A 25046-nucleotide genomic window follows, 5' to 3' on the forward strand; every position below is an offset into this window, starting at 1 on the left:
TGTCTGTCCTTATGCCAACAGAACACTGTTTCTATTGCTCTAGCTTTGTGATACATTCTTCTGTTTCAAGATTGTCTCACCTAGTCTAGGTTTCTTACATTTCTATATGAATTTTAGGGTCAACTTGTTGATTTATTTAAAACACCACTTGGAATTTCAAAAGAGATTGTGTTAAATCTGTATTCTGTTTGTAAATCAGGATAGAAGTTATCAATTAAAAGCAGTGTGCCTATATTTCAAGGTCAATGTGAGGAGTGTTGTCATTTGTCCAGTATTCAGACCAATACTAATTTTTTTTATCAGATATTCTTTTCTGAATCTTAAAGTTTCAAATGTTTAGATGTCAATCGTGTTTATGATTTTTTTATACAAAAATTTGGCAGAGACCATTAGTCTTAGCAGTCATATGAAGAAGAGGCCCTTTAGCATGCTTAATGAAAGGTAGTATTTTTAGTCCCTTTTACATCATAGTTGCACATTAATGTTTTTTGACTAACTCACTCTAATCAGTTTAAGGACCCATTGCAGTCACGAATATAGATGAGATAGCTGCTTGAAAGTCTTGTTTCCAGCTCAGCAGGAAAGGGAACAGAGACTCTTCTAGCTGTTTTTCAGACTTGTTTGAAGTTTTTTATTTTGTTTTGTTTTTCTTGGAGTTTCCAGCGGAGATGCCAAGCTGGCAGCAAACGGAGTATACTGTAATGTGAAGCCTTATAAATATATGTTGGATCTCTGCCATCATTATCAAAAGTGCTGGTACAGAAATGTGCAAAGGGGAGATTTTCACATTAAGGTTGGCCTGTATGTATAAATGTTCGCTTGTAAAGCTCAAGAAACATGAAATTGTACTCCATTAGTCTCTTCCATTTTATTGGCTTTTTGGAATAATCATGTGCTTCAGAACATCCTTTAATCTGAGCTGGCTTGTGGTTGTATAAGAATGCGGCGTCTTTATTCTCTGTGCTTTATACATTCCAAGGAGGAAAATTTACCGCATTTTATAAATAAATCAGAGCTAAAAAGCAAATCTGCTTCCCACCTTTTTATCTTCATGGAGGCCTAGCTCTAAGCCCTTTGAGTGATGCATTTGTACTCGGCCCCACAACTAGTTCCACTGAGAAAATAATTCTCAAGGTCCTTTTTTTTTTGTATTTATAGGACATACTGTTTGGAGTTATAAAAAGACACACTGTGCTGATGGTAGTAAAGAGCAGATTTTCCCGTTTTCAAATGCTGAAAGTCTTTAATTCTACCTCATGACTTTGATAGAAATGAAAGCGGATCCCTCATTAAAATGATTATCATCTCTTTATCTAAATTAAGACAGATATTTATATGAAGGCAGAAGATTTCTAAATATTAGTGGAGCTCAGTGTGTTTGTCATGTTTAACTGAACAAGAACGTTGATTGACACTGAGCGAGGCCTTCTTTGATATTTAGCTTTACTACTAATTTAGCTCAGCTAAATTACTACTTTTTTGTGGGGCTAAAATTGGTTGGGAGATTTGACACATTTCCCTATATTTGCTCTTTATTATAAGTCAATACTTTCTATTTGTAAATCAGGATAGAAGTTATCAATTAAAAGCAGTTTGCCTTATCATGCAAGGTTTTGTTTTAACAATATTTTTAAAAGGTGTTTTTAATATGGTTTGTAATATATACCTCATTATGATTAAAGTTTATGATGTTGACTTATATGGTCATAAGGTAGTTATAAAGTAAATGAACTAAACTTCGTAGGCAAGATTGAGATGACAAAGAAAAAACATTTGTCCTATTAAATTGAAAGTATTTAACTAAATAATTCCTGTGACTTATTGCACAAAAAAATGTAAGGCAACTGACTTTCAATATTCATAGAACAAAGTTGATATTTCAGTCATAAGTCATGTATTTTTATCAAATTTTCTTTTGGCTAAGTGATGTTACATAATTTAAAATGATAAGATATATAAATTTTTAAAGATTTCAAATAGTCAATATACTTTCTCGTCTCTTTATAGACAAACAGAGCAAGCAAAAGTAGACCTTTGAAAAATTGCAGTCACAACTGTGAACTAGTCTTCCCCAGTGCTTTTAGGAGGGCCCCCCAAATGTAAGAGTAACGCAGGATGGACTAATTTCTAGTATGGCAGAGAAGTGGCTCCTGCTCTGCCCAGCCCCACCCCTGGGAATATTATTTATTCCTCAACCACAGTAGCCTTCTCCTCTGAGCCTGGTCTCAGAGTCCTTCTGATAGAGCATTCTAGGGAGCCCCTTCCAGTCATTTGGGTCAATCACACCAGAGCAGATAGAGGTCCACCAAACATTTGTAACAATTTGCCAACATACCAAATATGATTTATATGATTTTATGTTTTTCTAATATACTGTTTTCATATTCAAATATTTGAGTATTCAAACAAAATAATCAATGTGTTTTAGGAAAACTATACATACAGCTCAAGGCTTCCTGCTTCTTATAGCGGAATACAATACTATAAGAAGGGTAAAAATATACCAGACCAAGTTAAGCTTCCCTCTAGCTGTCAGAGTGCTCTGTCTTACGTAGTGCTGTCTCTTGGATCAGTCTTCAGTGTGACATCCATTTATTAATCACCATTGTCTGTGAGCTAATGTTAACATTAAATGGCAAAAAACCATCACTAATATTAAGGCCTTGAAATTTGGCAGCCAGTTAACATTAAAGACATTTGATTTTAACAACCTGTAATAAACATGGAGGACACCAAGAGATCAAGTTCCTGTTAAATAGTGAATTGAGGTGGACAACTTAAAGAAAAGCTTTAAAATGTCACAGATTTTTCAGATTGGGCCACATGGCTACAACATGCTGTAACTGCGCACTCCGCCCAGCGAGCACGCAGCCTGGAGCGCTTCACTCTCCGGGGCCTCCTGTGCCAGCACGCGGAGGACTCAACCCAGTAGGTCACTAACACGGCAGCTCTGATGGGGCAGCAGACACAAAGCAGAAAAGGGCCTTTAGTGGAAAAACTGCTTAGTTTATCAGAGATGTATCGATTATCATCATCCTTAGGTAGGAGGACTTGTGGGTGGATATGAAGAGAGCAGTGGTTCTTACAATGAAAAATAAAGGACAAGTGCACACCGGATATGTTCTTCCAGCCGATCCACAGAGAGCTGTCTCTTTGCTGATACTCTAGGTCTGAACACGGGGTGGGTCAAATGTGCCTTGCTGCTGTTTTGTTATAAAGGGACAGGAGAGTCCTGCTGAAATGGAAACTAAGTGACACTTATTCTTTTTGGTCTTATTTCCATTTAAGCTTTGAGAAAAGTTTAGTTTTTTTTTTTTAATTTTTTTTTCTTTTTGTATTTTTCTGAAGCTGGAAACGGGGAGGCAGACAGACTCCCGCATGCGCGCGACCGGGATCCACCGGGCGTGCCTACCAGGGGGTGATGTTCTGCCCATCTGGGGTGTCGCTTTGTCGCGACTAGAGCCAGTCTAGCGCCTGAGGCAGAGGCCATGGAGCCATCCCCAGCGCCCGGGCCATGTTTGCTCCAATGGAGCCTTGGCTGCAGGAAGGGAAGAGAGAGACAGAGAGGAAGGAGAGGGGGAGGGGTGGAGAAGCAGATGGGCGCTTCACCTGTGTGCCCTGGCCAGGAATCGAACCCGGACCTGGGACTTCCGCACGCCAGGCCGACGCTCTACTACTGAGCCAACCGGCCAAGGCGAGAAAAGTTTAATATTTTTGATACTTAATATTACGTATGTGTTCTATTGGAAAGCCTAGGAATTAAGTGTCTTAGCGGGGATTTTAAACTCAGATCCGAGTAACTCCAAAAAGCTCACATTATTTTTTGTCCACATCTTAAAGCACGGTGGCATCAGTGTTTGGAAAATTTCTTTCTCCTCATTATGATGTTTCTTTAAAAATTTTATTTGTGTGAGTTAAATTGTGACAATTCTTAGCATTCTTTAGTATTATAGTTAATAATAGGGTGGTGTTTTTATATATGTATAACTTTTTCCATTTGGGAAATTAATCTTATGATGGTCCTGTTTATTTGGGCTGCTATACCAAAATACCACAGATTGGGTAGGTTATAAACAGTAGACATTTATTTCTCACCGTTCTGGAGGCTGGGAAGTTCAAGATGAAGGTGCAGGCATGGTCACGTGCTGATCAGGGCCCTTTTTCTGGTTCATAGCTAGCGCCTGCTGTTGTGCCCTCACATTGTGGGACTGGCGAAGGATCTATCTGGAGCCTCTTTTATAAGGGCCCTAATCTCATTTTGGGAGGATGTATTCAGACCATAGAAAATCCAATCTGGGAAATCAGGAAAGCGGCAAAGCACAGTCACCAATAGCATGAGCTCTAGCAGCAGACTGCCAGGACTGGACTCCTGGCTTGACCCATTCATTACTGGATGCGTAGCCTTGGAAATATTCCAGAAGTCCTAGTTTCTGGTTCTGCAAAAGTAGGGGTATAATAATACTCTTATACAAGTTTACTGTGAGAATAAATGAGAGAAGACAAAAATATTTTGCACAGTACCCAGTTCCTAGTGAGAATTCAGTGTTAGCCATTATTAACTTTCATATATTTATAACCTAAAGCCTTTATTGTTTTATTCCACCAATATGCAAAGGTATCTTTGTTTCACTGAACCTTCTTAACTATATAATTTTAGTTCTAGGTGTAGAGAAATGAGGTAGTTTTCAGGCAAGTCTGCTGGAGGGCAGTAGGTAATTTCAGGCCATCCTGTTGCTCTGTCACACCTGTCACCTTACAGCTCAACTTCGGTTAGGCATGCATGTTAGAGACATTTCTATTGGTACATTTTAAAAATTGAGATATAATTCACATACAGTAAAATTCATTTGTTTAAAGTATACAATTTAGTATAAATATATTCATAAGGATGTACAACTGTCATTACTATCTAATTTCAAGAGATTTTCATCACCCCAAAAAAACAAACCCAACAAATACATCACATGCATTAGCAATTACTGTGCATTTGTCCCACTCCCTCTCCTGGGCCCCTGGCAGCCATCAGTCTATGTTCTCTATGGATTTATCCATCCTGCATATTTCACATAAATAGTCATATAATATGTGACCTCACTTGAATAGCTTCTTTTACTTAGCAGGTTCTTTCTTGTGGCACATGTCAAAAATTCATTCCTTTTTAAGGCTGAATAATATTCCATTGCATATTTATACTACTTTTTGCTTATCCACTCATCAGTTGGTGGAGCTACATGGTTTTAAATCGTTTTTAAGGAAATCTTAGAAAGTAGTTGTGCTTTCATCAGAACATGTATGTGTCTATACCCTTTTCCCCCTAAGACAAGTTATGTTATTGTCAACATTATAAAGAAAAGTTTTATAGAATTTGGATCAAAAAATTGAAATCCAAATTTTATTTTAGAGAAGGTTAAATATTGTTCTTTCAAGGCTAGTTCTTTGATATTTTGACTCTGAAGTGTTTCTGAACTGTTCTAGGGAGAAAGAGGAGCAGCTCACTCGTGTGACTGAAGTTCAGAGGTTGCAGGCCCAGCAGGCAGACGCTGCCCTGGAGGAGTTTAAGCGGCAGGTGGAGCTGAACTCCGAGAAGGTCTATGCTGACATGAAAGAGCAGGTGAGGCCACCACCCAATCCTTTTTGAAAGACATTCTCTCAGTAGCCAGGCATGTTCTGATCTTAAATATGACAAAAGCGTATTTACATTTTTAAAAGGCTTCATCAAAATTAGCCAGGCAATGGGGTCTGGAACTCAGAATGAGGAAGGGATATTAGCCTGGTCAGAGGACACCCACTGCCGCCAGAGCCTCAATGGAAGAGGTGGCCCTAGTGACCAGGAACAAGAGCCCTGGTGGGAAGGGATCCCCGGCAGGCATGGAAAGGGAAGGGGGCTGTGCTGCGTGTCTTCGGGGTGCCTGTTCCTCGCTGCCCCTGGGCCTCTGGGCGCACACTGACCTGCAGCTAGCTCCCTGGTAGCGGTGAGGAGGGAGCCAGTGGAGGCCTCTGGGTGCACACTGACCTGCAGCTAGCTCCCTGGTGGCGGTGAGGAGGGAGCCAGTGGAGGCCTCTGGGTGCACACTGACCTGCAGCTAGCTCCCTGGTGGCGGTGAGGAGGGAGCCAGTGGAGGCCTCTGGGAGCACACTGACCTGCAGCTAGCTCCCTGGTAGCGGTGAGGAGGGAGCCAGTGGAGGCCTCTGGGTGCACACTGACCTGCAGCTAGCTCCCTGGTGGCGGTGAGGAGGGAGCCAGTGGAGGCCTCTGGGTGCACACTGACCTGCAGCTAGCTCCCTGGTAGCGGTGAGGAGGGAGCCAGTGGAGGCCTCTGGGAGCTGTGCAGACAAGGAGGTGGGTTCAGTCTCCTCCTTCAGACTTCCTTAATTCATCCTTAATTAATGCCAAGTAATCATTTCAAAGTTGCACCTACCCATGTGGTAATGGCAAACATACTATATATCTCACTTTGGGAGCATAGATCAGTCCACAGGTAAAATCCCATGAGCAATTGGGTTTTGTAGAGCAAAGGCTCCAGTTAACCACTTCTATGTTTGTTCATGTCCCATAAATAGTGTCTTATTGATCAGTTACAGCAAACTGTTTTCAACTGGCAGTTCAGGAAGACAGAGGCTATTTCCAGTTCTTGTACAAATTAAGTGGTATGTTTTTTAGTTTTTAGAGAAAATTTAAAACATTGGGAAAGAATAAAGGGAACAAACACCAAGGTACCCATCATGAAGAATCAACAATTGTTAATGCTGTTTATTTAAACTAAATCATAACAGATGACATTTTGGTTTGCTTTGTTATTCATGTCTAATCATAGTACTCTTTCCTTTCCGCCTCTGCAAAAAACCACTGTAACCAGCGTAGTGTGTAATATTTCAATCTATTATTTTATATCTGTATATCATGTTGATGTATGTTATATGCATTTTTTTGTGCTTCTATTTTTAAAGAGTTAGGTAAGTACTATGGATTTTATATAGTATTAGTCTTTGCTCTTTTATATTTAATATTATGTATCTGCACCCTATCTAGGTTGATTTAATGTAACCCTTTTAACATTGAATGTATTTTATCATATGACTGTACCATAGTTTATTTATCAGCTCCCAGATTCAAGGGTATTTAGTTTCTTTTCAAATTTTCTTGATTATAAAGAATGTTGCAATACTTGTTTGTGGTTTCATCTTTAGCTGGAGTTATCTTCCTCTGGAGTCCCAAACACACACTGACAGGGTCATAGAAACATTCCTATAGAAGGGTTTGAGTCCTGCAGGCTTTATTAGCTTGGAACTATGTTTTCTTGTTATTTCTTTTTTTTTTAATTTTTTAACTTTTTTATTAAGTGAGAGGTGGGAGGCAGAGACAGACTCCCACATGCACCCCGACTGGGATCCACCTGGCAAGTCCCCTACTCAGCAATGCTCTGCCCATCCCAGGCTGCTGCTCCATTGCTCAACAACTGAGCTATTTTAGTGCCTGAGGTGAGGCCATAGAGCCATCCTTGGCACCAGGGGCCAAATTGCTTGAAACATTCCAGCCACAGTTGCTGCAGGAAAGGGGGGAGAGACAGAGAGGCAGAGAGAAAGAGAGAAGAAGGAGGGGTAGAGAAGGTGATGGTTGTTCTCCTGTGTGCCCTGATTGGGAATCGAACCCGGGACTTCCACATGCCTGGCTGATGCTCTACTGCTGAGCCAACTGGCCAAGCCCTCTTATTATTTTCTGATTTAGATTTCCATTCACACTGAGTTGTGTGAGTTTGGTTCCTGAGAGTAGGGTCTGAGATCCTGGAGTTTTTTCCTAGCTCCCTGCTACAATCAGAGCTGAGGCCCTGAAAAGGATTATCTGGTCCAGATATGCAATGAGCTGCATAGCTATCTCTCTGATTGGCTTAATGTTTAGAAGATTGCAGAAAATATTGAAGAGGGGACCCTGGCAAGAAGTTTTAAGTAGACAGTTAAGAAGGGTGAAAATGAAGTATGTGAAACTGCTAAGGCTGACAGTGCTACTTTCTGAGAAAAACCTGAGACCCTGACATGCACCTTTGGCTCAGTAAAGGCAGCTCTTGGGGCTGATGATACGATATTAACAGATCACAGAATTCATGGGTAAGTAAGGAGAAAACACAAGCAAACAACAGTGGGACTTTTGAAATCATTCTGTAGGATAAAGAAGAGACATTTGTATCCAGCAGTTGTAGGAGAAAAGCATACTTCTGAAAATGATCTGTAAAATTCAGAAAAAAAATTCAGGAAAGGCGTACCTTTAAGAAGACATGATTTATAGGAAAGAGGCCACAGATCAAGTAAAATTAATGCAATGAAGCCTGGATACACTCTAGAATAACAGTCGGGAACATATGGCTCGTGAGCCAGATGTGGCTCTTTTGATGGCTGCATCTGGCTCATGGACAAATCTTTAATAAAAAAATGTTAAAAATATAAAACATTCTCATGTATTACAATCCATTCATTTCCTACTGCTCATGTTCATGGGTGGCTGGATCCAATCACAGCTGTCCTCCAGGACAACACCAAATTTTTATTGGATAATGTGTAACGTACACGGGTCATTATATGGCTCTCATGGAATTACATTTTAAAATATGTGGCGTTCATGGCTCTCTCAGCCAAAAAGGTTCCCGACCTCTGTTCTAGAAAAAGAATTGAACCTCAAGTAGAGGTGAGAATAAAATGAAAATCCTGCAGGTTTCTAAGCAAGATGAAACTGGCCAAAAAATTAGAAAAATAATGAAGTAATGCTTCTGAGTACTGAAGGAGAAAGGTATGACCTAATTTTATATATAACCGAGGAGTTTTCCACTTGCAAACTCAACAGAAAAACATTTTCTTAGTAAGTATTCACATAATGTATACCACCTATTTTTTTTCTGGAAAAAATAAAATGAGCATGGCAGTCAATCTAGAGATGAAGCAAAAGATATCACACACATGGAGAAACCATCATATTGAAGGATAAGTTGAGACCAATGGAGAACAACAAGGCAGAAACAAATTTAAGATTGAATGCTAATATTTATTGATTTTTGAAAAGTATATAAAGTAGAAAACACAAATTTAATACCAACTTAAATCTAAATCTCTAGATTACACTAATAAGGACCAAGAAATAACTGAATGGTGAGAGGGTAGGAGGAGTATAGTATGCTAAAACACCGCCATGAAAGAATTGACACTCAAGAGATCCTGAAAAATAAGGAAATGTAGGTGAAAATAATTTTGAAATACATGAACATAAGCATTAATAAAATTAGTAAGTTGTTGCTTTCTCATAAAACTATTGAGAAGATAAAAACAAAACTTGAGAGGAGATATTGCCTAAGGAACAGAAGCAGAAGCAGAGCAAAATGTCCAAAATAAGGCAGAGTGTATCATTATAATAATAAATATTAATAGGTTAATTGTTTCTAGTATAAAAAGTATTGATTAGATGACTTAAAGCCATGTATATGCTATTTATAAAAGACACAACTACAAGTTACACAAAAATTATATTAGACAACCATATGGTTATTACAAGAGGAAAAAGAGAGTGGGGGCAGGTAGAAGAAGGTAAAGGGGGATATTAAAAAAATAAAAATGGGTGATGAAACCATATCACTTGTATTTAGATAAAAAGAAAAAATATAACATAATCCTGCAAATTAACATTAATACAATTCATAAACTGGACAAAGGATATAGTTTTCATGCTGAAGGCAAGAGTACTAAATCTAAAATGGAAAGGTATTAAGAATACATGGAGAAATTGCCATAAATAGTCATGGTGTGCTTTTTGTTGTTGTTTTTTGAATTTTTCTGAAGTGGGAAGCAGGGAGGCAGAGGAACAGACTACTACATGCACTGGACCAGGATCCACCCAGTCTGCCTACTAGGGGGTGATGCTGTGCCCATCTGGGGTGTTGCTCCGTTGCAACCGGAGCCATTATACCACCTGAGGCAGAGGTCATGGAGCCATCCTCAGTGCCCAGGCCAACTTTGCTCAAATGGAGCCTTGGCTGTGGGAGGGGAAGAGAGAGATAGAGAGAAAAGAGAGGGGGAAGGGTAGAAAAGCAGATGGTTGCTTCTCCTGTGTGCCCTGACTGGGAATCGAATCCGGGACATCCACATGCTGGGCCGACACTCTACCACTGAGCCAACTGGTCAGGGCAATATGGGGTGTTTTAATATAAATATCTTCTCCATCTTTGACAGATGGGGAAGAAAACCACATAGGAGGTTTAAATAACAGTCAATAAAATGGCTATATTTCTACATTTTTCCCTTTAAATATAGCACATTAAATTTCTACTCCCATGGAATAGTTATAAAACTCAGTAGACCATAAGGAAACACCCAATATATTTCTAAAACTTGACGTGACAGACCACATATTTTTTACGGTGTAACCAGAAATTAAATTTCAATTAAAGTTGGTACATTAGCCTTCATCAAAATTAAAAACTTTTGCTATTTCAAAGACACCATTCAAAAACTAGAAAGGAAGTAAGGCAAGCCAAAGAATGTAAGAAAAGATTCACACACACACAAAAAGTCGCAAAATTCCTCAAGAACTTGTATCTAAAATGTAAAAGAAATCTTATAACTCATAATTCAGTGATAAGACAAACAGCCCAGTTAAAATATTTGGAAACCTCACAGAACAAGATATATGAATGACTAATACACACATGAAAAGATGTTCAATATCATTACTCATCAGGGAAATGCAACTTAAACCCCAAACTAAATGCTACTGCATGCTCATTAGAATGGTTGTAATTGTAAAGATTGGTTGATAATGCCAAGTGTTAATGAAGATGTGGTCAAATGGAGGTCTTATAAACAGCTGGTGGAAAAGCTGCCAGTTTCTTACAAAGTTAAGCATATAATAACCATATGTCAGCCATTTCATTCCTGTGTGTTTAACCAAGAGGACTGAAGGCGTATCCAGACAAACACTGTGTACATACATATATTGACAGCAGCTTTATTCACAAAAGCCCAAAACTTGAGTAACCCAAATATTCCTCAGAAACTGAAAGGACAATCAAAATGTAGTCCAGTTGACCCTTGAACAACGGGGGTTAGGGACGCTGACATTTATCCATGTATAACTTTGACTCCCCCAAAACATAGTTGTCCCTCAGTATCTGTGAGGGATTGGTTCCAGAACTCCCTACAGATACAAAACCTGCAGATGCTCAACTCCCCTCTATAAAATGGCATAGACATGTGTACAGTCAGCCCTCCACATTCCCGTGGATCCCCAACTACAGATAAAAAACAATGCAGAAATTTATTGAAAAAATTCACATATAAGTGGACCCTCACAGTTAAAATTTGTGTTCTTCAAAGGTCAACTTTATGTACAATGGAATACGACTAAGCAATAGAAAGTAGTGGACCTCTCATACCCCAAAACATAAAACAAAGAGTACAGGCTATATGTTGTACACTCTCTGTGTGATATTAGAATTTCCTAGATAATGTTGAGTTTTTGTTTCAGCAGATTATCAACCCAATTCATATTACAGTGAAAGTCCTGTCTCATCTTTTGTAGGTGGGTTCCAGTTCAAGTTAAGTTTCAAAACCTTTGCTCTGCACTTGGGGTCTGTTTCTACTATGCCACTCAGGAGTGAGTCTGAGACGTGAGTGCTGCTTTACATCACCCCACCCAATGACTGCAGGCACTCACAGAATAGTCTCTAAGACACCATATGCTTAGCCACAAAACAATTTTAAAACCATTTTCAAAGGATTAAATTCATACAAAATGTGTTCTTTAACCCCAATGATAGTAAATTAGAAATATGCAATAAGAAATCTGGGAAATCCCTACGTAATTGGAAATTAAATAACACACTTATAAATAACTCATGGGTCAAAGAAGATATAAGGAAAGTTAGAAAATATTTTGAGCTGAATTAACCAACAATATGTAAGGCATATCAAAATTGATGGAATGCAGCTAAAGCAGTTCTTAGAGAAACATTTATAGCTTTAAATATCTACATACAAAAGAAAGTTCTCAGATCAGTAACCTAAACTTTAAGAAACCAGAAAAGAAAAGCAAGCTTCTGATCAAGAAAGCAGAAAAAAAGGAAATAACATTTTTATATGTTTCAGAGAGCAAAGAAAGAGAAAACAGAGAAAGAGAGAAAATCACTGAAGCCAATGTTAGTTCTTTGAAAAGATACAAAAAAATTGACTTTATCTTTAGCTTGACTTATGAAAAATAAAAGTGTCAAAAGATGAATTACCAAAGTTAGGAAAGAAAGATGAGAGAACACCTCTACTGAGTCTTTAGAAAATGAAAGAATTATAAGGTGGTATTTTTAAAACTTTATGCTGACAAATTATATGACTTAGATTAAACGGTATGACTTAGGTGAAATGGACAGATTTCTAGAAAGCTGCAAATTACTAAAATGTCTCAAGAAGAGATAGAAAATCTGAATTGTCCTATAATACATAAAGATATTTAATTAGCATTTAAAATGATCTCACAAAGAAAAGCCTAGGGTGGCTTCACTGGTAAATTCCATAAATTACTAAGAAAAAAATAATTTTAGCTTTTTGAAAACTCTTTCAGAAAATTGAGAGGGAAGGAATGCTTCCCAATTCTTTCTGTAAGGCTATTATTATTCTAATATCAAAGCCAAAGACACTGCAAAACAGCCACCTACTAATAATATCTGTCATGAATGTGGACACAAAAACTCTTAATGATATTTCAGTAAACTGAATCTAGAAACATGTAAAAATAATTATATACCACAATAAAGTGTGGTTTATTCCAGAGATCCAAGGTTGTTTTTACATTTGAAAATAAATTAATTTCATACAACATGTTAATAGAATAAAGGACATTATCTCACTGGAGATAGAAAAAGCACTTGAAAAAGTTCAACATTATTCATGATTTAAAAAAAAACCTTGACAAATTAGGACTGGAAGTGAATTTACTCAACATTAGCTAATAAAGACATCTGTGAAAAGCCTTCAGCTGATATATTTACTGTTGAAAGACTTGATGCTTTTCCTTCTAAGTACAAGGAGAAGAGGTTTGGATCTGCCATCCCCATTCAACATTGTATTGGAGATGTTAGCCAATTCACTAAGGCAAATAAATAAATACAGATTGGAAAGGAAGAAGTAAAAATGTCTTCAGTTGACATGATTCTGTATGGTCAAAATCCATGATTTAAACAAGTTTGTAGGATACCAGATCAATATACGGAATCTAATTATACTTCTATATACTGGCAATGAAGTACCTGAAAATGAAATTAAGAAAACAATTTAATTCACCATAGCATCACAAAGAATCAAATATTTACAACTAAACCAATGAAATAATTTGAAAGGAGAGCCATTCTGTGTTCACTGATTGGAAGACTCAGTGTGGTCAAGATGGTGTCTCTCGCCTGGCTAGGCAGTGGTGCAGTGGATAGAGCATCGGATTGGGACATGGAGGACCCAGGTTTGAAACCCTCAGATCGCCAGCTTGAGTGTGGGCACATCTGATTTGAGCAAGGCTCACCTGCTTGAGTCCATGGCTACTGGCCTGAGCAAGGGGTCGCTCAGTCTGCTGTAGCCCCCTGGTTGGAGCACATATGGGAAAGCAATCAATGAACAACTAAGGTGCTGCAACGAGGAATTGATGCTTCTTGTCTCTCTCCTTTCCTGTCAGTCTGTCCCTGTCTGTCCCTCTCTCTCTGTCTTGGTCACAAAAAAAAAAGATGGTGCCTCTCCACAAACTGAGGTATAAATATAGTGCAATCGCTGTCATGATCCTAATATGCCTTTCTGTAGAAAATGACAACAAGAAATGTTTGTTTTCACTAGTAAAATTTTAAAAAAGTAAAATAAAGCTAAAATAAAGTGCTATTTTTCAACCAACACCTAGGTAGACATCCATGAGGGCCTGAGGAAATGAGCAGTGACCTGTGTTTTTGGTGGGAGTGTAAAGTTACATCACCTCTGAAGGGTTGGTTCAACACTATGTTCATCATCTGCTTGTTCTACTGCTGGGATTTTATTTTTCAGGACTACAAAGCGAGTTCAAGGATTTTTATTTTGGTGTTATTTGATAGTGAAAATTAGGGGGAAAATGTCAGAAAACATTGGAGAAAATATAAAAGCTTTTTTCTTTTTTTTTTTATTAAGAGGCAGGGAGGCAGAGACAGACTACGCCATGTGCCCTGCTTTGCAAGCCCCTATCAGGTGATGGTCTGTCCCAGCTGGGCCACAGCTCTGTTGCTCAGCAACCAAGCTATTTTAGTACCCGAGGCCAAAGACATGGAGCTATCCTCAGCACCTGGGGCCAGCTTTGCTTGAACCATTTGAGCCATGGCTGTGGAAGAGGAAAAGAGAGAGAGAGAGAGAGAGAGAGAGAGAGAGAGAGAGAGAGAGAAGGGAGAGGGGGGAGGAGTGGAGCAGCAGATGGTTGCCTATCTTGTGTGCCCTGACTGGGAATCGTACCTGGGACTTCCACATGCTGGGCTGACTCTCTACCTCTGAGACAACCAGCCAGGGCTGGAAATGGAAAAGGTGATAATGTATGTGTGTGTGTGTGTGTGTGTGTGCGCGCGCGCGCGCGCACGCGCGCACTAAAAAAGAAGTCTGAGAGTTGAATGGCAAAACTGAAAGCCCTGGAGAACCATCAAATTAAGAACCCTACCCAGCCACAAAATGAGATTGTCACAAAATAAAGATATTTGTGAAATTGATTCTGGAGCTACCCTTTAACTGGTCCACTCCTATTCTTTGTTCTGTTGTGTGCCTGGTTCATGGTCTGTCTTCTGTCTTCCTTCCCCAATCCTGCCAGACCCATCAGACTCTCTTCTTGACATTAAGAGATCATGTATTTTAGGTATTTTAGGTATTCTAGGACTCTAGGTATCATGTCTCTATGGACTGGTTAAATAATCTGATGAAAACCCTACTATTGCATGTCTCTGGGATCCTCCTTCTCCCCCACAAACCCTAGCCCTGTGTCCTGGCATTGTGAGGGGTCCTCTCCAGGCCCGGTCTGTCCAGTGGGCTGGATCAGACTCCTTGGAAGTGATAGTGATGGCAACTGATGAGAGAGAAATTCTCTCAATTATCTTCTATTGAAGAAATGTTCTTCAGTGGTTTCAACTGTAAATATTTTGCCAACAGCCACTGAGTTTCTGAAATAGGGAAAGCACCTTTGCTGTGAGTACAATAATAATAAGGAGCCCCATTTATAAGAGTTCTTATAGTTAGTCTCATTCACCAACCAAATTATTCTTATAGAGCAAATGCTAGCTAACATTGAATTTAAAAAAATATAGAAACATTAGAAGAACTTTATTTTAGATTATTTGTTGATTAAAAAGTGTGACTGTGACATAACTTAACATTTTAAAAGAAAAAATGAGAAGCTCATTATTTAAAGAATCATAATGCTTTCAGATTTTTCTGTAGTCTATATTCCTAACAATCTTCATTTTCTGTTGTTGTTTTGAACTGCTGTTTTCTCTTCTTACTAAAATCTTTTGTGTAAAAGCCAGCAGAGCTTAGGGCATCTTTTCCATTTGGAAACTGCTGCAGACAGCAGACAGTGGGATTTGAATAAAAAAAAAAGCTTTCAGTTTGTTTTCAAAAGTGAATTGCTGTTTCAAAAATGAGGCCCATGAGAGAAAATGGAACAGACTTAAACTTAAAAAAAAAAGCTTCACACTGTTACTTTCACTTTGAAGAACTTTTTACCTCATTTAAGACTGTTTCAATAATCGAATTTTTACTCCAGTGCTGGAATCCACTGTAAGTGTTAGCTGTCAGCAATTAGTTGTGTAAAATTTACATTTTTTAATTGTGAAGATTTAATACTCTGTTCGAATTATTTCTGTACATATGTAATCATGTTTTAAAGGAATGGTGTTCTATATTTACCTTTTCTCTGTGAAGCAAATAAATGACTGAAAAATACAGCCTTTTTTTTTTTAAGTATTGGCAGCAACTCTAAAGCGAAACTTTTTAATCTTGTAAACTGACTGCATGGATGTCAGCTAACCAGTCTCTCCTGGGGCTTCCACTAGCTAACTCACTTTTTTACTTTTTTGTATTTTTCTGAAGCTGGAAAAGGGGAGAGACAGTCAGACAGACTCCCGCATGCGCCCAACCGGGATCTACCCGGCACGCCCACCAGGGGCGACGCTCTGCCCACCAGGGGGCGATGCTCTGCCCCTCTGGGGGCGTTGCTCTGCCGCGACCAGAGCCACTCTAGCGCCTGGGGCAGAGGCCAAGGAGCCATCCCCAGCGCCCGGGCCATCTTTGCTCCAATGGAGCCTCGCTGCGGGAGGGGAAGAGAAAGACAGAGAGGGGGCGGGGGTGGAGAAGCAAATGGGCGCTTCTCCTATGTGCCCTGGCCGGGAATCGAACCCGGGTCCCCCGCACGCCAGGCCGAAGCTCTACTGCTGAGCCAACCGGCCAGGGCCTGGCTTTAAATTTTATTCCTTCTTCTTTATCATTGTTAACCATGTGATATTAACTTTATACTTGGAAAACCCACTGGTTTGCCATGAAACAAAATTCTAAAACAGCACTGTGGACTAGTGAGGTTTCCTCTGCTCTGAGCACATTGAAACCGGCTAGTTTACATCCTTAGAGATTACAGGTTTAGTTCATCATCCTGTTATTGCTATTGAATTAATGAAAAAAATCTCAAGTTACCAGAAAAGAAGTTTGCCATCTGGCTATATCTGTGCCATGAAGTATAGAAGAATGACAAACAGACCTAAAGAAGGAGAGCATCAACACACAAACCATTCATTGTCACTGAGACCTCTCTCCTCTGGTCCTTTAAGGGTAGTGCTGGCTCCTGTAATTTTAGATACGTGTTTTAGACCAGTTTTAAGGTGATAGATTCAATATAAATGGAAGCATTTCTCTCAGTTACTTTGTAATGGCAATGAAGAAATCTCTCTACCCTTTTTACATTTGGGATTTTGTCTTTACATGAGATTAGGTGGGAGAGGTAAAATTCCAGAATAATATTTAAATGTTTTGATATTGTGATAATTAATCAATTCCAATTGACAGCATCCAAAGAATATGTACAATTATTTGGTTTTGAAAAAATAAAATCAAACAAAAAGCACCCCAAAACCAAAATTACTAGAAGAAATCTTAACCTTTATCCTTAAATGCTTAATAAAGTAGTAAGTGAAACATTTTCCTAATAATATATTTATCAATGACTAATCTCTTTAGCAGAAGAAAAATAAGCCATAAAAAAAAATCTATGAGAACATTGGACCAGAAAATATGTCATTCTTTCTTTATTTTGCTGATTTTAATGGTTATCAATTGTGAAAAGAGTAACATTATTATTTTTTAATACCTCAATTGTTTTAATGACTTACTGGCCAAAGATTTAACGAACATGATTTTTTCTGTCATTCATTTATCAAAAATTTATAAATACTTGCTCTATATCAGCTGTTGTTGTATATTCTGGGAATTTAGAGATTAAGACATGTTTGTGGCTTGTGTGATAGACCCATGCATAAGTGTATGATTATAATAGGTGGTATAACTAGTGGAATAAATAAGTCATTAAGAGAACACAGAGGAAGGACATATAAGGTAAGGTAGTTATGCATTTATTTGCAATTAATGCCTTCATTGTGTAACTATGAATTTCTTCAGTGTCTACTTGTTAAAATATTATGCAATTAATTTAACAAGGTCACTAACCATTAGGTTCATTTTTATTTCTATATATCAGTAATCTGAAAATAGAAAGTAAACTTTAAAAAAGACATCATAGTACCAGGAAGCTTCACTTACTAGAAAATAAATATAACAAAAGATGTATAAGGCCTCTACTTTGGAAACTAGAAAATATTGAGAGAAACCAAAGAAGACCTAAATAAATTGAGGTATATATCGTGTGTCTGGATTTGAAGACTAACTGTTATAAAAATGTCACTCCCTAAATTAATCTATAGAATCCATAGAATTTAAAAATCAAAATGTTAGCAGTGTTTTTGGGATGGGGTAAGGGAAACTGACAGGCTGATTCCAAAAAGTATATGAAAATACAAAGGGCTAAGAATAGCTTTGGCTGTCTTGGAGAAGAACACAACTGGAGAACTTTCACTACCAGACACTGAGACTAATATTAAGCTGTCGTAATTGATACAGTGTGGTTTTGGCACAAGGGTGACCAATGTTGCAGAAGAAAAAACCAAAATGGTCTTACACATTTCTGATTAATCTGATTCCTGTCAAAGGAAGTATTGTAGTGCAGCAGGGGAAGAATGATCACTTAATAAATACTGTCAACTGGATAGCCATATGGAAAAACAAGAACCTTGCCCCTTATCTTACTCTGTTCACGAAATGAATTTTAGGGTTGTAGATATACTGTGATAGGTAAAATAAAAAACCTTCAGAAGAAAATGGAGAAACATTTTTGGTAATTGGAACTATTATAGGCAAGTATTTTCTAAAAAGAAAACAAAAAGGCATAAAAAATAATAGTGTTAAATTTAACTTTATTAAAATAAAGAAAAGTAAAACTTCTATTCATCAAGAGACCAGTAGAAAATGAAAAGGCGACCCCAGACTGGGCAAAGGTATTTGCAGTTCAGATAGTGAGCAAGTTCACATCCAGAATAGTTAAAAACTGCTATAAATCACTAACAAAAGGACGGACATCAGACATCTTGTCTATCTTATATCAGTTAATAATGATCTCTCACAAAAGAACTATAGATATAATCAGTTATTGTTTTCATTGATTTTTTCCCTGTTAAGGATATTAGTTCTTAGTCCTTAAGGCACATACTGGTAATTGTCTGCTAACCTATCTGTCTACCTCTCTACCTACCTAGCTAGCTACCAACCTACCTATCTACCTATTTCTGTATATATCTGAAAATATTTGAAGAACAATTTCTTAAATTTTTTAAAATATATATTAAATGTACTAAAATATATTTTGAATTGTGTATTTATATATAATTTTATGCTTATATAATATGAGTTATACATATCAAGTTACTCAGAATATAATAACATTGATACATTAATGTTAGTTATTGCCCTAGAGAAAGGGCAATAACTTATTATGACCATATTTGGCAGAGACTTCCAGATGTTGGTCAAATGGTCATCCATACTTTCTTACTAATAGATCCCTAATTTGGCTTGACCTGTGGTGGTGCAGCGGATAAAGTGTTGACCTGGAATGCTGAGGTCGCCAGTTCAAAGTCCTGGACTTGCCTGGTCAAGGCACATATGGAAGTTGATGCTTCCTGCTCCTCCCCCCCTCCCTTCTCTCTTCCTCCCTCTCTCTCTCTCTCTCTCTCTCTCTCTCTTCTTTCTAAAATTAATAAATAAAATCTTTTAAAAAAAGATCCCTGATTTTATTTAGGGCAACATTAGACACAGCTTTATTTTTATTTATGTATTTACTTTTTAATTTTTTTTAACTGTCATCTCTCACCTTGTAGATAGAGCTGACCTTTTATTAATGTTCCTGTGAATGAGATGCACGCAGCATAGTTAATTTGCTATTAATAGGCCCCTGCAGGAAAGCTCCTGAAAAGGGTGTTTGACTGGGCTAATATGCACCCTTTCTCTCTCCCCTTCCTCTTCCCCTTCCACTTCCCCTTCCCCTTTCCTTTTCCTTTTCCCCTCCCCTTCCCCCTTCCCCCTTTGCGTTTTCCTTCCCAGATCTTCAGAACTGCAGAGGCCATTTCACAGCCATTATGGGAAGGGTGAATTGCAGAGACCTTAACCTTGACATCTTTGAGCTGCCAATATAGCAGCTTATTTCTGAACATACTGTTACATGAGGAAAACATAAAGAGCCTGTGCTGTTTAAGCTGTGGATACTGGGTTTTCTTTTACGTGTAGCTAAAGTAATGCCTGAGGCAGCGTCTAAGGAAAATTCAGCACCGTTTTATACCACTTTCTTACTGCATTAAACACTAACCATTCACAGAAATATAGCCAAGCCCTTTTCTGCTCCTAATTTGACCACCAAAGTTTTACTCTGAGGTTTTTGGAAGCCAGAGTTACACAGTAAAGGAGTGTGTTGTTTTCTTTAAACACTTGAAGTTGAATGGAATGATGTATGATGAAGCAGAATCTTTTGTATCTATGGCAACTGAGAACTTTGTGTTTCTATACAAACAAAGCACTTTAGAAGAATTGGATTTTGATTTTTTTGTTTGTTTGTTAAATTGTGAATTAATGATGGAGTGGGGTCTTGCATTCTCAGTCAGTATAATCTAAAATAACATGTATTTCATTATCTTATAAGATCAGTTATTATTTATTTTGTATTTTCTTAATGTTTAGGTAAAATATGTCTTTTTATGTGCTTTAAATTGTTTGCTATTTTGATTATAGAAGATAATTCTATTTTTTGGTAGAAGATACTCTAGTTTACAAACTTTGAGCATATAAGACTCTTAATTTTTATTTTAAGTATTTAATACTGGAAATATTTAAATCTTTGTTATTCATTTTAATATTCAATCTGTGCTGAAGAAAAATAAGAACCAAGCCTGACCAGGTGGTGGCGCAGTGGATAGAGTGTCGGACTGGGATGCAGAGGACCCAGGTTCTAGACCCCGAGGTCGCTGGCTGAGCACAGGCTCATCTGGCTTGAGCAAGGCTCACAAGCTTGAGCACAGGGTTGCTAGCTTGGGCGTGGGATCATAGACATGACCCCATGGTCGCTGGCTTGAGCCCAAAGATCGCTGGCTTGAAGCCCAAGGTCGCTGGCTTGAAGCCCAAGGTTGCTGGCTTGAGCAAGGGATTACTCAGTCTGATGTAGCCTCCCGGTCAAGGCACATAGGAGAAAGCAATCTATGAACAACTAAGGAGCTGCAACAAAGAATTGATGCTTCTCATCTCTCCCTTTCTGTCTGACCCTCTCTGTTCCTCTCTCTGTCTTTCTCTCTGTCTGTGTCACACACACACAAAAAAAGAAGAAAAATAAGAACCAAAAATCAATTTCATATAAACCTCTCCCTTAAAAGTACTGAATAAACCATATCTTTCCTCCTTGTTTATCTTTTCTCTTTTCTTCCTCTTTTGTTTTTGCCAGTCCTTTCATTTGTCTTTAAGAATTGAACACATGTTTATTCTGCATACCAAGGCTATTAGATAATAATTAAGACACGGGAGAAAGAATTAGGTCATAGTTCCTTTTATTTGGGAGCTCAAGATCTAGATGAATGAACACAGTTCAAACATTTGAAGCTCTTCCATACTATAGAAAAAAACCACAACGTCCTAGAAAAATAAAGATGTTAAGTCCTAGAGCATAAAGCAAAGGAAGACATTGCTGTCAGTTTGTGAGATTAAAGAATACCTCAGAGAAGAGAGGAGACTTGAGTCAACCCTGAATATTGATCGGATGAGGAGAAACATGAAGGGGCTTTCGTGTTAGTGGAAGGATGAAGGATAGCCATGGCTTATTTGGAAAATGCCAAGGATATTGGAGTGTGGGGAGTTGTAGATGGCTGAGGACAAACCAGTGAGCCACCTGCTTGAGGTTGACCCTGAGAAGCATGGAAGGAAAGGCAAAAGCCTTGAAACACACATCTTGAGTTAGAGACAAATGCAAACAAAGTGGGCTTGACTGTGTTTCCTGTAATAACTTATTAGTAAAATTATTTTTGACCATGATACTGATTACCTGTGGATCAATCTTAGAACTTTGTTGAATTTGGAAGCTAATAACAATATTATGAGTGTTGATATTGATGGTATTTACAAAGAAATACTTCAGTGCTACGTATAATGCCATAATCTAGATACTCCAGACTTCTTTTATTTTTTTAAAAATTATTATTTAATTGAGAGGAGAGGAATTAGACTCCTGTATGTGTCCCAACCAGGATCCACCAGGCAACCACCATCTGGAGCTGATGCTCTGCCCATCTCAGAATGGAGCTATTTCAGCACAACCAAACTATTTTTAGCACCTGAAGCAGAGGTGCTATCCTCAGTGCCTGGGGCCAATGTTCTTGGATTAATCGAGCTATGGCTATGGGAAGGGAGGGGAGAGAGAGAAAAAGAGAGAGAGAGAGAGAGAGAGAAAGAAAGGGAGGGGGGGGAGAAGCTGATGGTCACTTCTCCTGTGTGCCCTGACTGGGAATCGAACCCAGGACTTCCACATGCAAGGTTGACTCTCTACCCTGAGCCAACTGACCAGGGCCCCGGACTTCTTAAGGTGTGGTTAGACAGCAGTAGTGGGGGTGACATGCACATTGTCCTCATCAGCGAACTGGCTACTTTTCACTGAACATCTTCACTTCTAGGACCTTAAAGTTTAACCATGCTGAATAAATGGATTTGAATGGTTGTGTTTTTTGTTTTTTTTTTTTTTTTTTTTTTTTTTTTTTTTTTACCAAATGTAACATGAAAATTTGTGAAGGAATCATTTTCACAGTTAATTTCCCCTCATATTCATCTTTTATCTAATTTTAGCACTTACCAAAACAAAAGGTAACCTGAAAGAATATTGTACAGCTGAGAAGAAGAAATATCTCAGCATATCAGTGAAGCAGAAGAGTGATATGAAGTAACCAGTGATAGAATGGTGGTTACATTATCTGATAGTTACCTCAGAAAAAAATATTTCCCCCATTTGAGACAGGGGTAGAAAGACAAATGAAATACTGCATAACTCTGAATAAAAGACGTTCTTTTCGTGTTATTGATATGGAGAGCTTTTTCATTACTATATGTAGGAATATCTGTTTCTGTCACATAAAAAGAACATCTGATAAGAACAAGGACAGTAACAGATGATCTAATTTCCTAAGTGATAGAAACCAGTAGATACAACGTATTTTTATTTATTTTGTATGTGTTGCAAAGAATCTGGCTATTCTTTGCAACTATTCTTTTCAACTATTGAATGTTGAAAGTTCAGCAAATGTCAAACCAGGTTGGGTACAGTGTTTCTTTTTTAAAAGGATTTCATTATATTAGTATTTACTGAGTCTCTTAATGTGTTAGGCAGTGTGTTAAATGGGTAGAATACACGAGTGATCATGGAGTTACGGTCCAGTGGGGGAGACAGACATTAAAAACACCTTTATTATATATGTTATTTTAATAGTGTACCTGAAAGTGATGTGTCCTATGGCGAAAAAGAAAAGAGTAAAGCAAGGAAAGGTAGACTGGGAGGACCAGAGTGGGCTGCAATTTAAAATAGGGTGGTTGGGGAGGGCTCAGTACAGAGGGAACATGTAAGCAAAACTTGAATTCTTTGAGAAAGAAGCCAGGTGAATATCTGGGTGAGCCCAAAGTGAGAGCATTTCTGGCATGTTTTAGGCCCAGCAAGGAGGCAGGTGTGTTGGAGTGTGGTGGTGCAGAGGTATAGGGTAGATGTGAGCTGGGAGCAACGATTGGTATTGGGTCATGTAAGTCCTCATAGAATGTGGTAATCTTTGACTTTTCCTTTTTATAATAGCTTTATTAGAAGTGCAATTCACATACCAAGAGCTCACTCACTGTAAGTGTACAATTGGATGGTTTTAAATATATTCACAGAGTTGTGCAACCATCACAATTATAGATTTGATCAACCCCCAAAGAAAAGTCATACACTTAAGCAGTCACACCCCCCCCCCCAATCTCTTTTCACCAAAATCCATTAACCTACTCTGTTTCTATGAATTTGCTTATATTGGAAATTTAATAGAAATGGAATTATACAATAAATGGTCTTTTCAGACTGCCTTCTTTCACTTAGCATAATACTTTCAAGGGTCATCCATGTTGTAGCATGTACTAGTACTTCATTTCTTTATTTAATTTTATTTTTTTATATTAAGTGAGAGGATGTGAGGCAGAGACAGTCTCCCACAAGTGCACTGAGCAGGATCTACCTGGCAAGCCCACTAGAGGGTGATGCCCCGCCTATCTAGGGCCTCTGCTCCTTTGCTTTTTGCTCAGAACTGAGCTATTTCAGTACCTGAGGTAAGGCCATGGAGCCATCCTCAGTACCCGGAGCCAAATTGCTTGAACCATTCCAGCAATGGCTGTAGGAAGGGAAGGGAGAGACAAAGAGAAAGGAGAAGGGGAAGGGTGGAGAAGCAGATGGGTGCTTCTCCTGTGTGCCCTGGCTGGGAATTGAACCTGGGACTTCCACATGCTGGACCGATGCTATACCGCTGAGTCAACTAGCCAGGGCCACTTCATTTCTTTTTATGATTGACTAATTGTATGGATATGGATACACTATATTCGGTCTGTCCATTTATAACTGATATATATTTGGGTTGTTTCTTCTTTTTTGCAATTATGAATAATGCTTCTATGAACATGTGATATGTTTTTGTGTAGATGTATGTTTTCCTTTCTCACTAGGAGTAGAATTCCTGGTTCATATGGTAACTCTGTTTAACTTTTTGCGGAACCGCCAGACTCTCTTCTAAAGTGGCTGTATCATTTCCTATTCCCACCAGCAGTATGTGAGGGTGCCGAGTTCTCCACGTCCTCACCAACACTGGCTGTTAACAGTCTTTTGACTGTAGCCATCTTTGTGGGTGCAACGTGGTTTGTCATTGCTTTAATTTTAAATTACCTAGTGACAGTGATGTTGAGCATGTGTTTACATTCTTACTTGGCCATTTGTATGTCTAGAAATGTCTTTTCAGTTCCTTTGTCCATTTTAAAATTGCATTTAATTGCTTGTTTATTCTGAGTTGTAAGAGTTCTTCATATAATTTAGGTACAAGCCCCTTATCAGTTATGTAGCTTGCAAATATTTTCTCTTATTCAGCACATATCAAGGCCTTAATAAAATATTATTGTATAAATATTTGAATGTTCAAAATTATATTTGCATTACAATGTTATTTTAAAATAATAGAACTTAGTCAATTATATATTAATTTTTTTCTGACTTAAACTATTAAAATATACCAAAATAATTGATATATCTTTTATTAGTTTAACATCTTTAAATTCATCATTATGCTTGGTGAGGTATTTAAAATTGGTTATTTTAGTGAATGGACAAATACAAACCTGGAATATAA

General features: G+C 38.1%; 1 protein-coding gene across 3 annotated transcripts in view; it reads left to right on the forward strand.

Annotated features, from left to right (window-relative positions):
* CEP112 (centrosomal protein 112) overlaps window positions 1-25046 on the forward strand; it is a 423550-nt gene that overhangs the window by 166320 nt on the left and 232184 nt on the right. For all 3 annotated transcript variants that reach the window (XM_066386628.1, XM_066386631.1, XM_066386629.1), the window contains exon 18: window positions 5476-5611. In XM_066386628.1, the coding sequence (XP_066242725.1) occupies window positions 5476-5611 (136 nt within the window). The remainder of the gene's footprint in view (window positions 1-5475; window positions 5612-25046) is intronic.

The sequence above is a fragment of the Saccopteryx leptura genome, chromosome 5 (genome assembly GCF_036850995.1).
Source record: "Saccopteryx leptura isolate mSacLep1 chromosome 5, mSacLep1_pri_phased_curated, whole genome shotgun sequence".
In the NCBI taxonomy this organism is placed as follows: Eukaryota; Metazoa; Chordata; class Mammalia; order Chiroptera; family Emballonuridae; genus Saccopteryx; species Saccopteryx leptura.